Consider the following 18313-nt stretch of genomic DNA (forward strand, 5'->3'; position numbering starts at 1 on the left):
ATTAAGATACTGTATAACAGGTGATGTAGGATGTGCCAAGGGGTCATGCCATATGTACCTACTGTCAGAAATATTGATGTATAAGTGGATAATTGCTACATGGCTGTTTTGGGATTTATTGTTATGTGTTTTGTGTATTTTCACAAGTTTTATTCTCTTTATAACTGCAGGACACAGTCCAGTACAAATTTCCCTACGGGGAAATGTAAGTATGTCTTATCTTATCTTGACATCTTTTTAGTTTCATTTCATCATTTACTTTGCCGTAGTTTGTTTTCCATTTAGTCAATAACAAGGATTGTTCTAAATCCAATCCACTATCACTTCCCTCTATGGATCTAAGTCTGAACCAAACATGAACCAATGTTACACCCTTCAACACATTTAGTTTCCTGTAACTTTGTCAACAGTAAGTGGCAGGTCGGCAGTGTGTCTGACATCTCTGATGGATAAATCTAATAACAGGTCCATAAAATGAAAATCTTTACATCCACAGCAGAAGTGGCTGATATTGGACTGCTAGTGCCAGTCATCTTTAACATTTCAAAGGAGTATATATCAGGCATCATTGATTATTTGTCTGAGATAGAGACTCGTACTCACTCCTGATTGAAAGCTTGGCAGCATCTCCTGAAGCTCCATTAGCTTGTCAGGTTAAAGCTGAGGTTGTAAGGCACTCTATTGTTCACACTACTCATGACAGACCGTTCTTTTCATTATATTAAAAACGTTTAAATGCAACTGGTATCGCTGAAGGACTTGGGAAACCTCAGTAATTTCCTACAAACTAAGGAATTCATTTGAATGGTTCACTTCCTTTTCATATGTTCATTTGATACAATTATGTGATGGAATTGGCTGAAACAGCTCATTTGGCGTCAGGTATTCAAGAGTTCTTTTGAAAGCATTGTCTGGGTGTAATAGTGGAGCGGCTAAGTGCTTTTTTTCGTCAGAATCTTTCAGTTGAGACATTTGAAATTTCAAGATGGCGGCCATTTTTCAAGATGGCCGACACCTTAGTGGAGCAGTTAAGTGATATAATGGTTTATTTGGTGAAACAATCATGAAAATTGGCATGAGCAGTCTCTGTGGGTCACATGACAATAAGCCACCCACAGCTACTTGAAATTTCAAGATGGCGGCCATTTTTCAAGATGGCCACCACCTTAGTGGAGCAGTTAGGCTTAAGAAATAATTTAGTTGGTGATACAAACATGAAAATTGCCATGAGCCATCTCAAAGGGTCATTTGACAAGAAACCGCCCACAGCTGCTTTCAATTTCAAATGTCTCGGACAAATTTCTTGTCAAGTGACCCATGGAGACTGCTCATGCCAATTTTCACGCTTGTATCACAAATTGAAAGATTGTAGCACTTATCTGCTCCACTATAATAGCAACACAAGGTCCATAATCTATCTCACAGCTTGGGAACTTGGGCTGAAATGTCCCTTTCTTGACTTTATGACGGTTATAAAAGAAAATAAACATATATATAATGATACATTAGAGTTAGAAGAATATCCTCCAAACTAATCCAAAAGGCTGTTATTGGGGAGCCATGTCACTTCGGACAGGAAAAAGGGGAAGAAAGAGGGGTTGTGAAAGTAACAGCCTGACTTAGCAGGGTCTACATCTCTATGTATTTTTTTTAAGTTTTGATGTATTAGAAATCCAGAAGTATGGTTTCCTTTTCGCGACAACCCCAATGAACTGTTTCACTTGTAAATGTATTGCTACATCCCCACATAATCCCAGCCGGCTGGCTGGATGTGGCTGGAAGGAGGCCAGCTTGTGTTGTTATAGATTCTTGGCATTGATCTCAGGAGTGTATGTGCTGTCGGTGCTCAGCAAACAAACCTGTTGGGAACGACACCCTTTACTGTCCAATATATATTAGTTTTAAAAAGGCTCCTGTCTCATCTGTCTGGACAACAGATTTTAAAGCAGCAACATTATGTATACATTTAAAACGTTCCATTCAGAGCCATACAAACGTGGATAATGAAATAGCAACAGCAACTAACAACTAACAAATGCAACTAAAAACTGTTAATGCAATGGGTCAACTGAAAAAGTCAGTGGAAAAAGCCAACTGAGAGCAGGAACACTCATGTAGAAAATGTTTTATATATTTAACACTGCATGCATATGCAGCTATACATGTGCTCTGTGAGGTCCAGTCATCCCTCTAAACATACTTTATTTCAAAGTGTCATGCAGCCTGTGTGTTTGCTATGAACTGCTTTCTAGGCCAAAGCGTGAATCAGTAATAAGTATCAGATAATTTGATGCATCTCGGCGTCTCTCATCACCCCTTCCTCCACTTCAGGTAGTGTTTTGATTCCCTGAACTCCCCACCGAGATCAGAAAAAAAAAACATTTGGAGTGTGGGAACCAAGAAGAAAAACAAACTGATGACAGAGAGGCTCGTTTGTCTGAGATGTGAGTGTCTGTGGCGCCTCGTTTGGTTTTATTTGTCATGCCGAAGCTAGTCTAGAAGTGACAAAATGTCTAGCTAGTAAATTTAATAAAGAAATCCCTATCAAGTTATTATTCCAGACAATATCTAGTATGAAAATTAATTTGAAACACAACTGATGTCAATGTGATTATAATAAATTAATCCAAACTGTTTTTTGCCCTAGGTTGTCAACCCTCTTCCCCTGTTAGTCTGTGTGGTGCTAATTAAAAAGAAGATAAAACATAGCAGAGAGACATTGTTGTTTTTTGTTTTACAACATATATGATGATAAGAGTATAGTCATCTTGCCACAAAAGGTACATAGTGGCAAACAGATTGAAATTATTAGCCGAAGTATTTAGCATCTGTCAGATTTTTGACTTGGTGTCACAGCCCGAATCTCCAACGTTTATTTCAGTCTCAGTGTTCTTAACCAAATATATAAAAGCAGCAGACGACAGTTTATAGGGATATAGTGTTTATAAATGTACTACATAGTGATTATTTTGGAGTATATAGATATTTCATAGTTTTAACTCACCATTAGTTTGATATTAAATAGCAGTAAATCACAAATCAAAGGTTATTTCAAGAGTTTCTTTTCTAGCTTTGTGTCCACACAGGTTTGCATCAAGCTGTTTACGGTTGCTTTATTCCTCTCACGTCATTGCATTTCTTTCCACATGCAGAATACATCACATACAGAGTATGTCAGGGGTTTTTCATGTAGAAAATACAACCATTTGATTGACAGCCAGGTTTGCCTCAAGGGGATTCCCTCTGTACTGCCCTGCCAGGCTGTTGCAGAGGAGAAAACCCCTACAGATTGGAGATTGTCAATCATTTGCCATTATTATATAAAGGAGACATAAAGCTTAGCAATGCACAAATATGGTCCGGTTTTTACTGAGATACAGCAGCAAAAATGTTAAAAAAAATTAGGGGCAGGTTCACAGATGCAAATACGGGATGCATACTGCTAATCTTGTTTTTGTCTTATGTCTCCACATTTTGTAGTCTACAGTTCAATGACATGCTTTCTGGTAGAGAAAGATTTGAAGTTCTTCTGTAAACCTAGCACTTGTTGCATTGAGCCAAAGTGATGAATTGTTTACTCTTTTGTCTAATTTGTTCACAACTTTTTAAGATCTGGAGTTTGTCTCGATCATGACCTTTCTTTTCAACATTTTGCAGGTCAGATTTTCTAAAACCTGTCTCTTCAACAAGAAACACCTACAAAGAGTTTGAAATCAGAAGGACTTTTCCCCTTACTTGTTTCATAGTTTAAGCTATTTCTCAGTCATTCACTGACCACATGTAAAATCTTTAATTGTGTACGTAAAGTATGATGCTTTTAGCAGATCCCCTAGCCATCCAAACATTACTTATTTCACTTGGAAAACATTTCTTCTTTGGAATGTGACTTGAAAAGTCTGAGCTTTTGTTGACTCAGGTTGTACTAACTTGGGAAACCATAGAAAGTTGCCAGGAGTGGAAGATTTTAATTGCACTATTTGGAAAGTACTAAAACGCTGTATTTCACTGCCCCAATAACCAATCTGGTGGGATGTGAGTAAAAACCTTAGATTTTTTAACGCTGACATGACTGATAAAGCCTCGGGGAGCTTCAGGAGTCACCAAACTGGATCTTTGGACATGGTCCCTTCTGAGGACAGTGGTCTGTAAGTTAGATTTCTGAGAATGCCTTTCGGTTGGCTGCTGTCACTCCACCGTGGTTAAAACACAAGTGACGCACACAGTGTGACTCAAACAGGAGAGTCCTCGGGGAGAGTTGCTGGACCATGACATATAAAATATTAATACATCAATCATCTTCAGACTGACACGTTTATTAAAGCTGCCAGGTGAAGGACTTTTGTGTCTGAGGTTCAGAAGTTTGTGAGAGTGTTACAGAAGCATTATTTTAGGGCCAGACTTCACAACAATGCAGTTAGCTATCGAAAGGAGATAGTGACAAAATGAGCCTATAGAATAAATCCATTCTTCTGTGCGATGTTTGCCCAAACATCTGTGAGAAGGCACACAGTACAGAAAATTAAATGTAGATGGAAAAAGCCAGCCGGCAATCATTCCACTCAACTGAGTAGACACAATGAGTTGTGCATCAAGCCGAGCTGTTTGATTGAGATGTCAAACACTTCAAAGGTTCAAATGTAGAAGCAGCTGAAATACATATTTACAGGTCAGTATTGGCTGGCTACGGCTATGGACCGATATATGTGTATTGAATAACTAGATTGAAAAGAAAAAGGCACAGCAGTTAAGTTATATACAGTTAAGTGTTTGACAGTTATATGATTTAGTATTCTTTTCTACTGCCATCTTGAAAATCCAGCCCCTTGGCTGAAAGTCCTGTTTGACTCAGCAGCCGCCAAAGACAATCATTTCTTGCAGACTTTACAGCTCTTTTTAATAAATCATGCCACTACACTGTGTTAACACCTGTCATACTTACAGTGAAAACCAAAAGTTGTTGCCTGACTATTCATGTAATTATGCAACATAATGAGCGGTCGCAGAAGGGATTGTCATGTTCCTGTTTTTGCTGCAGAGTTTAACTTGAACAGTTGGTTATTTTCGACTAAAATAAGCTTTTAAAAGCAATAATAAACAAATGAATGATTAACTGTTAAACTGAGTAGTTCTCCAACACTTGTTATGAGCTTCTATTTCTCTGTTCTATGTTATATGCGATGTGATGTTGATGAAATACAGGTGGCTGCGGATTGGCTGTGGGGGAACATGTTTGCATAATCTTCAAATTAAAAAAATTAAGAAGTCGAGCGTACTGTTTTTTTGGTAACAGAAAGCTAAGTCTTCTGTGTTTCCTGTCATCATCGTGTTCATTATTATCTCAAGGTAATTGCATCATTACTTAATGTCATATTTGGTCCAAATAAAAGCATGTTCGGTCCTATAAAAATGTATAACTTTTTTCATCTATGAAAGTTGATTAATTTACAAAACCTTGAAGCTTATTGAACAGAATCAGTGCACATACAAGAAGCATTTAGAGATACAGTCATGTTAACTAAAAACACAACTGGCAGTCCATTTTTTGTTGGTGAGTCCAAAGGGTGAATTATATAAAAAATGGACAAAATTGAAATCATAAGTCACAGTTAAACATTTAGTTTTGGTTTAAAATAATGTGATTTGTTACATTAGTCCAAGTTATGGCTCTGCACCACTGTGCCGTGCAGCCTAGGTGTCTACAGAGGGCAAACATCATTACTGCATATCAATTTATCAGGATTACATTGCCTGCCTTCTCGGCTCATTTCTCTGAATCGGGTTAAAATAGGTTGATATCCGCCATAAAACATTATTCTTACATGCCAAGTCAGCCGAAAGCCAGTAAAGTATGGAGCAGCTCATTTGAATTGCTCACAGAGGCTGCCCAGCCAAGCGTAAAGGCTTTAAATGAATTCCAGCAGGAAGCATGTGTTATATGCAATCTACATGTTGGGTTAACTAAGCCTTTGGTTAAATGGTCAACTCTTGTGAAGAGGGTCATATACAGTGTGTTGGTGAAAAAGAATAGTGCACACAATCAATTAATCAAACGAATGATACTGTTCTGGGCTGAAGGACATTTATATCACAGAGTAATATCACAGTCATGCTGCTGCATAAATATCCCCTTTCAGCTTCAGGTAGCTATTTTCCTCTGTTAAATCTTAACATAAAAAGGAAAATTATTACATTTTACAATCAACTCTCTACAAGCTTTACAAAAGGCTGTGTGTGTAAATGTGTCCCACAGCTCTTTTAAAGACAGCAGGATGGCGGAGGCCATGCCTGCAGCTTAGAAAGGCACAGCCCATATCAGCCTCATTAGCAGGGAGTGGACTGAGCAAAGAGCGGAGAGAGGAGGACGAGAGAGAAAATACGATGAAGAGGGAAGGGGGATTAGCAAGGACAAAGAGCATGAAGAAAAAGTCCATCTAAACCCCCAATCAGTAACAGATTTTTTTCAGAAAAGATTTTGAGGGAGGGAATTTACATCATATGTAAAACCTTCACATCAGCCTAAAGAGAAATTACAAAAGAAATCCTGACGCTTCACAAAAACTGCACGTGTCTCTTTTTGTTTTGTGTGAGGAAGTAGTAAACAAATAACAGCTCATATACCTGAGGGGGGGGGGGGGGGGGGGGGGTTTGGGAGGTCACACTAGAGTAATATATCTTCATATAGCAATATATATCCTCCAGGGCTCTGCAGCTAATCCTAATTAATCCTTCAGGATAATTATGTTTTATCTCCTTAGTGACCGCACAACCAGAGCACAGGGAATTGCCTCATACTGTACACTGCACATTTCATTTTCACACTATCAATATTAGTCATTACACTTTACAATTAATGCATGTTTCCACGAGTGTGTCTGTAATTAAGTACGTTGGCACGCAGACATGACCTTTTACACCCACTTTAGTTTCCAGCTTGAGTTTAACAACTTTTTAAAAATGTTGTCAAAGACTTATATGGTTGTAATATTCTGGCTGCAAAGGGCCCAAAAAGGGAAACAGGTTACACATTTTTTCATGTTTTTTTTTATGCCTTTAATTAGAGATAGAACCGTGGATAGAGTCCGAAATTGGGGAAAAAGAGTGGGGGGTGACATGCGGGAAAGGAGCCACATGTCGGACTTGAACCCGGGCTGCCCACCTGGAGGACCACAGCCTATGTACATTGGGCCCGCGCACCAACCACTAGGCTACCGGTGCCCCCAGCAGTCAATACTTAATGTAAATCTTGCTCATCTTGTGTATTTAAGAGACAGATCCAAGGTAAATGGAAAAGTTAGGGTCGAGAAAAAGTGTCTATTTGCAGAATCATGTTGTTTTGCTTTCTTCATTGTTATAGTCATATTGGCTGTGTTGTGTGTTGACAGTACTGACAGAGATTAGCTGATGTATACCTGCGATCCTTGTCAAAAAAAAATATGAAGTTTGTTACCAAAGATTAAACTTGACAGGAGTTTTGTGCTCTCTTTATCTCTTCTACACGAATCACTCTTGATCCACAAGCACCCATATCAGGAATTAAATATAAGTATCTGTTAATCCAATATTTAGGATTTTCCTCAATCTAAATACATTCTTAAATTTTATGAGGTGATTCTGTCTCTCATCCAGACTTTGTAGAAATCAATGCAAAGGGCAGATGTGGCCTAAAGGGCAGATGACTCTGATCACTGATTGTTCAATAATTCAGTTCTCTGCCCCTGATCAACCCAGAGAGGTGCCCTTTAGCGAAATACTTTACATCCATCCAATAGTGCAAATAGATCTGAGAGGCCTTCATGTTGAGTAAAAGTACCCTGAAACGGTTAACGTACGTCCTTATCATAACTTAGACTATCTGTGCAGCAAAATTACTCAAATATAATCTTACACAGGCAGCAATATGGCACAAGCTGGATTGAGATTTTGTTTAAAATAAAGTTTTACACATTTTTAAATTGCTGAAGTGAAAAAAATAGGAGAAAGAGTTATGTCGGTTATCCTGAAATAGACACCAAATTCAGAGATGATTGACAGCTGCAGTGTGACTTTATATGTGTGACTCTGTGTTTATGGGCTTACCGCCCCCTTGCTCTGCACTATATCCTCTCTTATTATACAGAGCTGTTTTCTGTTGACACACAGAAGTTTGCCTTCTTACAGACTGTTTTCACATTTGTCCAGTGGGCGTGCGTGTGTGTGTGAAAGGCTCAACTGCAGGCTGCTCTGTCCCAAGTACTCTGGTTTTTTTTAACTTATCATCCCCATGTGTGTGTGTGTGTGTGTGTGTGTGTGTGTGTGTGTGTGTGTGTGTGTGTGTGTGTGTGTGTGTGTGTGTGTGTGTGTGTGTGTGTGTGTGTGTGTGTTGAGTGAGTGAGTGTGTGTTTGAGTGAGTGAGTGTGTGTGTGTGTATGCTGTCGTTTTTTGTTGATATTTTTGTGCATAGCATTCATGTTTTGCTCAGCAATTTTGTGTTTTCCTTTGCATTCGTCTCAGAATCAAACCCCTCTACATCGTATTTAGGTACAAAGAGGAAATTTTTGTATTCAGGCAAAAAAAGACGTTTTCCTCTGTAATATTTAGGCACCAAAAGACACACACACACACACACACACACACACACACACACACACTGTTGCATGTTGTTCTCTAAGGCAGCTAAAAGTCCAACTAAGCTACTCCCACCCAAACACACACGCCCCTTTTCTCTTCCTCTTGCCACAAACAGGCAAATACTGAAGCACGTACACCTCCTGGTCCCCCACACCCCCCAACCCCCCCCTTACCTCGCCCCTTTAGATTTACTGTAATCGTTGAAGGGTGGAGGGAGGTAAGACAGCAAATAAATTTCAAACTGAAGGATGGAAAAAGCACAGAGGGAAAAAGAGCGATGGCGTTAAAGTAGAGAGGGTATGAGGGGCCAAAACTGACGGATGGGGTGAGAATGGGAAAGAAGAAACACGACTGATAGGGTGGGGGAGGTTAAAGGGAAGTTGGAAAAAGGGTGATAAATGAAGAAATGAATAGAAGGAAAGAAAGAGAAACTGCAGGGCCGCAGAGGAAAACAGAAAACACCTCTCATTAAAGGGAGATTACAGCTTCTGCAGGCTGAGTGTGCAGTGCGACTTTACAACCTCTGCCTTCAGCTGCTGATGATATAACACCCAGTTTTAAAGATCAATTTGTCACTTTTCATCTCCTCCTACACCTCATTCTCCTCCTCTTCTCTTAAGGCAGAGGCCAGGGATACCAGAGGAGGAGGGAGAGGGAGGAGGGGAGGAGGAGCTGGGGTTCGCTGCTTTATGGAGAGACAGAGGCGAGAAAGCCGAGAGCATTTCGGCTGATGTCATACACCATAAATCCCCCCCCACCCCCCCCCGCATGGTTTCCAGTTCTTGCAGTCAGAGCCCTTAGCACACAAAAACAACACACAGCTGTAACTACCAGGCAGACAAAATCAATTCCTAATTTTGTCCTTACTTCTCCCCCTAAATGTGAACAATAACAATCAGCTTGTGGTTCAAGGAACAGCAGGAGTTACTGAGGTGGTCGAGGATCCACATCTACCAAAACAAAAAAATCACTGCAAACACGCATGGCTAACAGGATACATCTTAGTGCAGGCCAGTCACAACAGCCCAAATCTACTGATGCTAGCAAGCTCAGATGCTCACATATTCACGCCACGCCTTTTTTTTCTTTTACATGGAAAATGTACCAGGAGGCTGGCAGGAAAAATCCCAGTTCACGTCAGGGTCAAAACATGTGGCTTGTTTGCATTTCCACATGTAGCTTACCTCAAAATATTCTGGACATTATCTGGATTTTTGTGCATTTGTGAAAACACCATAGCATGGACGTACTTCTTCAAGTACATTAATTGTTTGTTTGTTTTCTATGCTTGTTTAACTTGGCTTTCAATTAATAACTTCTAAGTTCAGTCACATGTGGGCTGATTTACGTTTGTCCCTCCCTAGAAGAGCTGAACAGGAAGACATTTAGCTGTAGATGTATAATATGTCTTGCTGAGTAACGCTTAAATCCACATGACTATTAGTGAACCAGTTAAACGATAAAAGCCCAGATGGTTTTCTTTAATAGGTCAGTAAATAATCTTTCTTCAGATGAGCCTTCATCTTCTGGGAGTCTCTGACATAAAAAAAACTTCTGATCTTTGACTTGCATTTCAAAGACTTAAAGGCTCGTGGGTGACAGAGATGAACGCTTCATGGTGACAAGCAAGACGACCTTGCTCCTCACTGTATAAAACACACAGAACACAAATCACTGGCTTCATGGGAGCAGATGGAGTGTGAGTTTCTTCACAGATCAAGAGAGAGAGAGAGAGAGAGAGAGAGAGAAGTGAGATAATAGCCCACAGCTAATCCACTGCACATAGAAAACTCATTACTTCCTAAAACGAAACGGAAAAACTTGCTCCCCAAGACAGAAAGAAATACTCTGCTGAAGGTGAAGACCTTGGCACAAACTGCCTATTTCCCCTCATGTGTGAAATTTCTTTTTATTCAGCTGCTTTTAACTCGTTTTCTTTGTTGACGAGAAGCTTTGTGCGAGCCCGGTGGTGGGCAGCCGTAGTTCTTCAGGACTCCCACATGCACACCCGCCAGCACTGAACCAAAACCAAACACACACACACGCACACACACACAAGCACACACACACACACACACACTCACACACACACACACACACACACACACACACACACACACACACACACACACACACACACACACTTGTCTTAATACGAGATGAATACACAGCTACTGTACCTGACACAAACAAACAAAACACAGACCCCAACAGCCATAAAGCAACACAACTGTTTGTTTGCAAGTTTTAACTCCTGACCCACCAATCATTTGAACATCGCTGATTAGTTGAAGTTGTTCATGATGGATCGTTTTTGGGATGTAATTTCCCACCAAATCTGGTCAACCAAAGTTTCCAATCATTTCTGTTACATAGAAGAACCTTTTATCAGACTAATGAAACTCTTGAAGCCACTGCTGTAAAATCCATCCTTTTCAATATGAAGTTTGCATATTATAATTTCAACATTAAGGCTTTGTCCCATTAGGAACACAAAGACTTGAAACGTTTGTATTGACTGCAACAGGTGAGATGAACAATGTTTACTTAATGGTTCAAACAACTGAAGTTACTGATATCATACAGAAATCTACAGAATGATGGATAAAGCTTTCACATTTCTAAAACACAGTGGTGTAGTTTGTTGGTTGTGATGTAAAGACTAGAGGTTTAGTAGTAAGTACAACAAGTCCTCCAACTAATATGCATTAAGATAAGATGTCTCTACAATCTTGTCATACACACAGGGGTGTTTCCTAAATTAGTGCCCCTAGAAGGCACCATGTGAGAAAGTCATGCACTACGTCAGCTTGTTCTGGCCCACTTAAATATGTATCAATAAATTAAATCATAGGATGTTTCCTCTAATTGATTGTTAAGGTATCCTTTATGAAGTTAAGGTGTAGAAACCAGCGCAGATTTGGGTGTAGAAATCATCGTACGACAGGGTCCACGTGGGACCTATGAAACGTGCGTAAAGTGGCTGATCACAGCGTACGCATGACCGGGTGTTGATCAGTGCGGCGGCTGGAAACGATCGTCATTTAAATACCACGCCCCTATATATTCACGGCTCAGCTGTCCTCGCCCCCAGAGTTTACGGCATGGAGATACGTAATACGGCAATGAAGAGAAACAAGATATGACCTGAGTGACACCATAACAGAGAGAAGTAAAGAGGAATAGCATTGTGTTGTCTGGCAGCCTGAAATGTAGGATTAAAGAGCTTCAGAAGAAATATGGCTGCATGAAACCTCAACAGCGTTGGTGTGGATAACCGAACTCCAGCGGCGATTTTAATAATTAATTTAACATCCGTGATATGTAACGTACATAATCTAGGCTATAATATGATCAAATTTTTATACTTTTAGTTTAAAAAAACCTGGTCAGACCATACGATCTCTACAATATAGGCTAGTGTTGCGGGTCTTAAAAGAAGCAGCACCCAGACCCAGACGCCAGCCGGACCCCACCTGAAATTAGCCCAGATCGAGGAGTGAGTGGCTTCCTTCATCGAGCCTGCATCTGTGTCGGATAACTTCGGCTGCACTGACGGGCTCCGTGCTCGCCATTAATGAGACTTTAAAAGAGACGAGAAACCTGAAACATCCTGCATCAAGTGTTTGATCAAACGCTGTGCAATGTGCACTTCTCATCCGATTAGCCTACTTTCCAAACATAAGAATTTAACACTTACATATAAGAAGGTCCTGACTCTGTCTTACAGCCCCCAGATTTCTTTATTGGTTATTATGTCACATGTAATCTCTGGCCTATGTGCGTCTGCTGTGCGCAATTACGCATGTGGCACATCACCGTATTATTGATTATTTAAATCTCCGGACATACCGATTAGTTATGATCTAATGTTGCTGTTCTGTATTCTTAAATATTTCATATTTCAGAGGCTTAAAGTTGTATTTAGTATCCTCTGGAAGTTTTTCTGTCCTTTTGAAGTAACTGTTTGTAGTTTTTCTGTTTTAATTTGTCTCAGTATTTTCTGCAGAGATATTCCTGTGCGCATGAACGTTTAACATGTAGGCCTAATTACCGAAAGTAGCCTCTCTAATCTTTAATCTTTAAAGTAAATCGATTAAACAAACATAAATTCATCAAATATGATTAGACACACAACTAAAGAAATCACCTGAAAGCTCGTGTTGCTCAACATTATTTAAAAAGCGATGTAGCCTACAGAGATCATTAGAGGTGAAGCGTAATATAAAATACATTTTAGATGACATATCTTATCTAACAGTAAATCTGTGGACCTCTACCTGCCTTTCTTAACAAGCACTGTTATAGTATGATCTAATTATTCTCCGACACAGACAGATTCGCTGCAGCGCAAGTCCACACTGAGTTGAAAACGTGCGTACACGAACTGAGACCTGGCGTGAGATCTGAGCGTACCCTCCGCTCACGTCCAACTTGATAAGTGCCGAACTTTGCTTGGAAGTGACCGTACACCCATTTTTCTGCCGTACGTACCTTTGATAAGTGAGGGCCATGGCGGTGACTGTGTCTGCAGAGACCCTGTCCTCTGACTGTAATTGTATGTTTTGGTTGACTCTGGACGCTCCTCGGTGGGAAGTGGTTGTGTTCCCCCCAGCCAATGACAGCACCAAGGTGAGTTTGGGAATGGATACAATTCATCAATTGGACGCCAATCAAAACAGCGGATATTGCAGAAGCGGATATTGCAGAAACAGACATAGCGACCGTGAAGAGAAAATACAATAATCGCGAGTCTCTGTCTCTGTGCTGCCTCTCTGCTGTGTCAAAACCATATAGAGCCTTTGACCTCCATGAGACCATTTGCATATTCATGCATAATAACAAGTTCACATTTCTTCAAAATTCAATACTATGTTATGATAATCTCATGTCCGGGGAGCCTTTTCCAGCACAAGCAATTAGAAAGTCAATCACATGCCTGCATGCGGGAATGAAATTATTGAAGATTAGATTGCCTTGATTATCTCATTCTCCCCTTCAGGTGGAAAATGTGTACTCAGCACGTGGAGATAAGAGTCACTGCAGGGTCCAGTCAGAGGCACCATCAACAACCTGATTAATGTTAAGGCTGAGCCACAGCAAAGGCCTGCTTTAACCAGCTCTTCTGGCAGGTCACTGTATTTGTGCCTGCAATACTGTGTGTTGGACAGAGTGGTCAGCAACACTGAGGACCCCACAGGGGACGATCCTTTCTCACTTTCTCTTCAGCCTCCACATCACAGACTTCAACTACAACACCAATTCCTACCACCTTCAGAAGTACTCTGCTGTAGATGGATTCATCAGCAAGGGTGAGGAGGTTCAGTACAGGGCTGTGGGGGGGTGACTTTGTCACATGGTGCAAACAGAACCATATCCAGGTCAATGTGGAAAGACTAAGGAACTGATCGTGGATCTGAGGAGGGCAAAGGCAAGGGCAGCCAGGGGGTCAGTGCTAACATTGTGGAGGATTATAGGTACCTGGGAGTATATTTGGATAACAAACTGGACTGTTCCTATAACACTGGGTGCCTAAAAGAAGGGTATGAGCCACCTCTATTTTATGTATATTTATATTCCTATATTTCTACTGCTATATTGTTTGTTTAAGCAACTGAAATGACCTATTTCTGCCTGGGAATTAATAGAGTATTACTGATTCTGATCACTTCTTGGTAAGCAGGTGGCACACAAATGCCCCTCTAGCCATCATGGTTCAGTCTACCTTAGACATTACAAACCTGTTACAGTAAGCAGGCTCTGCTCAGTGTGCCCCAGGGGCCAAATGAGCAGCAGATGTGCAGGGAAAACGGAAAACACCAAAGCGTGAGGAGGTAAAGGGGAACAAAAGAAACGTCAAAAATGAACCAAGTTCTTTTGCAACATCTGTGAGAGAGTGAGGTGAAAAATTACGAGAGAGTTCATGAACCAATAAGAGAAATAAATACTGAACTGAATATTAAGAAGTCAAGTTTTGGGAAAAAAAGAGGGGGAAAAAACAGCAGGAAAAGCCCAAAAACAACACACACACACACACACACACACACACACACACACACACACACACACACACAGGTTAAATTAATGCAAACCAGTTTGTTAAATTCTTACCTCCCAACGCTTGTTTCATAACGAAATTCATGGTGATGGCTTTTAATTCCCTGCCTTCTTTGTCTGAGCGATGTTACATTCAATTGAAACGGAAAAGTTGAAGTCCTTTGTTGCCAGATCTGAAAAAGAAAACGACAAAAAAAACGTAGATTTCTGTCAGAAAATCAATAACCTTACTTTATAATTATCATAAAATGTATGAACAAGACAACCAAATCAATGGCTATGAATCAGGAACATTAATCACGTCCGTAAAAGCCATTACAGGGTAAGGAGGTCACTACAAACTCATTCTTGAGTAAGCTACTGCAGACACGCCACCTGTAAATTATTAACAGGAAATTACAGAAATTAGTTTAAAAGGTCTACAATCAGACCCAAAACAAAGCTGGCGCGAAGCCAAACGGCCACATCGGATCTGTTTTGGGTGTTTGGCACGTTTCACCAATGCGCCGATGAAGGACACCAAGGTCAATGGTTCAAACAAAACCTGAACACAATTGGAAACAGAAAAACGCAAAACATCTCAAAACAAGACACAAAATCAACAGCTGATCGGATCTGTTGCTTGGTCTTGATCAGATTTTTTTCTTGCAAAATGTGGGCTCTTTGTTTCAAGAATTCCGGAGTGTTCGGTGCCAGGCACGGACGTGAGTACCTGTCACGACAATCAGGAATAACCTCTATGTGGCAGCGCGAGTTTGCAGAAAGTGTACAGTGCGAGTCCCCAGCCTGGCAGGACGCTATATAGTCATGCATGTGGACCAAACCACTGCTATGTTGTTTTTTTTTTCCTGATCATGTGGTAAAACTTTCAATCCTCCATTGGAGGGACATAGGACACAGACATCCCACTCCGGCATCGGAAAAAAAGCTGCTCGAACATTGCGTTAATTAAGCGGCAATACCGGCAGATGCATGCATGTTCGCCGCTACACTTCCTCTCAACATTTTAAGAATCGACTTGATTGTGAAAGCAAAGACACAGAGATGGTGTGCAAGCAGGAATACACATGCGCTTCCTTGTTTGATCGGCGCCTGCTTTCAGCACCACCGCGAGTGGATAGCTCCCCCTCAGAACCGATGAATTGCACTCAAGCAGCCGCATCATGCATCGATTTACCTCCGTCCGGCGACTGGCTGAAATCCTTGTCACACACTTCAGACACCTGACAGGAATCAAAAAAAGCAGAGCTTCTTCAGCTGCAGCACAACCTCCACAACCAAGTTATCCTGCAACAGCAACAGCAGCAAGAGCTAATCTAACTACTCGTCCCTTGCATCTCCGGCTCCCGGGGCTGGAAAAAAAAGAAGAGGGGACGTCCTTGGTGGTGTTGGTGCTGGTGCTACGTCTTCCTGCACACACACACACACACACACACACACACTCACTCTCTCACACACTCACACGTAGAGAGGAAGAGGAGGAGTAGAGGGTGGTGATTTACGGAGGGTGAAGCTGTAGTCGTTCACACCGTGATGGAAAGAAGCGACTGAATCACATGGAGGAGATGGAGAGAGAAAGAGAGAGAGAGAGAGAGAGGGAAACGTCCCACTAACGTCCTCCTGACCGAGAGAGAGAGATCAATTATTCAGCCCTGACGCTGGCTGGCTGCTCCAACAGACCGTCCTCCCTCCTCTGCAGCGGGGAGAGGGACTCATTGAAAACGGTATAGCAGGATATAACGAGGGATTGGGATAAATGCCTTGTAGATGGATGTCTTATTGTTTGCCTGTACCGTCTTATTCAACGTGTCACACACACTGGGTATTGCAGCCAGTGGGCGGTGTAAGAAATAGCTAAATGTTCCTCTGGGGTTCCTTTCATGTTGCTATGGGGGATTCCAGAGTCTGCTCATTGTGACATCATATGGTTTTGTATTATATTGTTACATCATGATGTACAACACCATGGTGTGCAAAGACTCTGTAGTGTCAGGAGCTAAATGAAACAGGCACCCCTTCATGGTTCTGTTCATTCTTGCCCAAGGTCACATGAGAGGATGCTGAGCCTGCCCTCTGACGTGAACTCTCAGGGAAACGTGAAGCATGGAGGTGTCCTGTTGTGGTAATGACAGCCTCTGTGCCCACTAAGTGCAAGCGTTTTTAGGTGACTCACAGTTGTAAAAATTATTATCACCCTCCTGCTTATTTCCCCTTTTAAAACCACTATGATGTTTTGCTGATACTACAACCTTATAGATTGCCTGTGCACTAGCTTATTTTGACCAATATCACACAAGAGGGAGTGATTTGTTCTGAGTAAAAGCACTGCTGGGATTTGGCGGTAGGCATGAGGCCGTAGGCTGTTTTGAACATAATCACAACAGTGCTATTATTCAGTACAACATCACGACCTTGAGTGAGTATTGCTTTTATAGAACAGTGAAACAAGTGGAAAATATAAGTAAAATATATTAATCAAGAACATTTCATCTTTTTGCTTTACCAACTTAATTAGTTCAATAACTTAATTTAAACTAGTTTGTTGCCCAGCAACATTTTACTGCACTCTACTTCTTTGTTTGTGTCCAAAGGTACACAGACAAACTACATGAACATTTATTTGTTTGTTTTCACTTGTGAAGCATTCAGTTAAATTATTATCTGTTGTCTTACTCAGAGTTATCAGATTTAATATTATAGACAAACACTGTCTGATCTAATGTTGATTAATTGTATTCAGACCTCCTGGCCGAGGCGCAGTTATATATTTCTTTTTCATTTCACACCTTATAAATAAAGTTCTTTAGTAGCCGCAGTAATTATGATGAGAGAAAAGGTTTGAGTCACGACCTTTACCCAGAGACTGGAGTGCAAGCTCTTTGTCCATTGGTAGGGTAAACAACAAGCATTATTCAACTAGTAAGTAAGTAGTAACTAGTTAACTCATTAATTGACAAATTAGCATGTAATTGAATATTTTAACCCACGCCATTACTTTTCACCAAACAAACTAGTTTTAGTGTTAAAATCTAACCATACAGCACAGTTTTACATCGTTTAAGATGTACTAACGTTTAGGTACGAGGATGTATGTAACAAATCTGCCATTCATATTTGTTTCAGGACTCTGGTTTTGTTGCATCATTGGCTGATGATCTCTGGCTAGCTACATCACTGCAACTCAACACTGAAAAAGCAAAAAAAAAAAAAAAGAGGACAGGTATTTATCTTAAGGTAGTAACAGAGTTAAAAGCTACTTGTCTATTTATTTATTTTTAAAATCATAGCTGAGACTTTTAGTCAGCTTGTGTTGTACAAACTGTCTGTATGTACAATGTACACTATCCAAAAGGCTACTTTATTTTACATTAGTTATTGCTTTACTTTAAGGTTCTTATGATGTATATTTGTGTTATTACACTGAAAAACAGTAGTCTAGTATTATTTGTTCCACTGAAAAGCATTCCTCAAGGGACCTAGAAATGAGCCGGATTTCATCAGAAGCTTTTTTTCATTAAACTCTTTCCTCTTTTTGTTTACACAGGAACAAACAACCACGTTGGATATTGTCTGAATGAAATCAGGAATTGATTGAAACCATAATTAAACCCTTTACCTCGTAAGCTCAAAGTGTCCTTAACTGATTTAC

General features: G+C 40.5%; 1 protein-coding gene across 1 annotated transcript in view; it reads right to left on the reverse strand.

Annotated features, from left to right (window-relative positions):
* Positions 1-16215, reverse strand: part of LOC132982199 (complexin-2-like) — a 58467-nt gene extending 42252 nt beyond the window's left edge. Inside the window, exons 1-2 of the mRNA XM_061048550.1 lie at positions 15842-16215; positions 14719-14837 (exon numbers count right to left, since the gene is read on the reverse strand). Of these exons, the coding sequence (XP_060904533.1) occupies positions 14719-14749 (31 nt within the window). The 5' untranslated portion in view covers positions 14750-14837; positions 15842-16215. The remainder of the gene's footprint in view (positions 1-14718; positions 14838-15841) is intronic.
* Between the last annotated feature and the right edge of the window lie 2098 nt (positions 16216-18313).

The sequence above is a fragment of the Labrus mixtus genome, chromosome 10 (assembly GCF_963584025.1).
Source record: "Labrus mixtus chromosome 10, fLabMix1.1, whole genome shotgun sequence".
Taxonomy (NCBI): domain Eukaryota; kingdom Metazoa; phylum Chordata; class Actinopteri; order Labriformes; family Labridae; genus Labrus; species Labrus mixtus.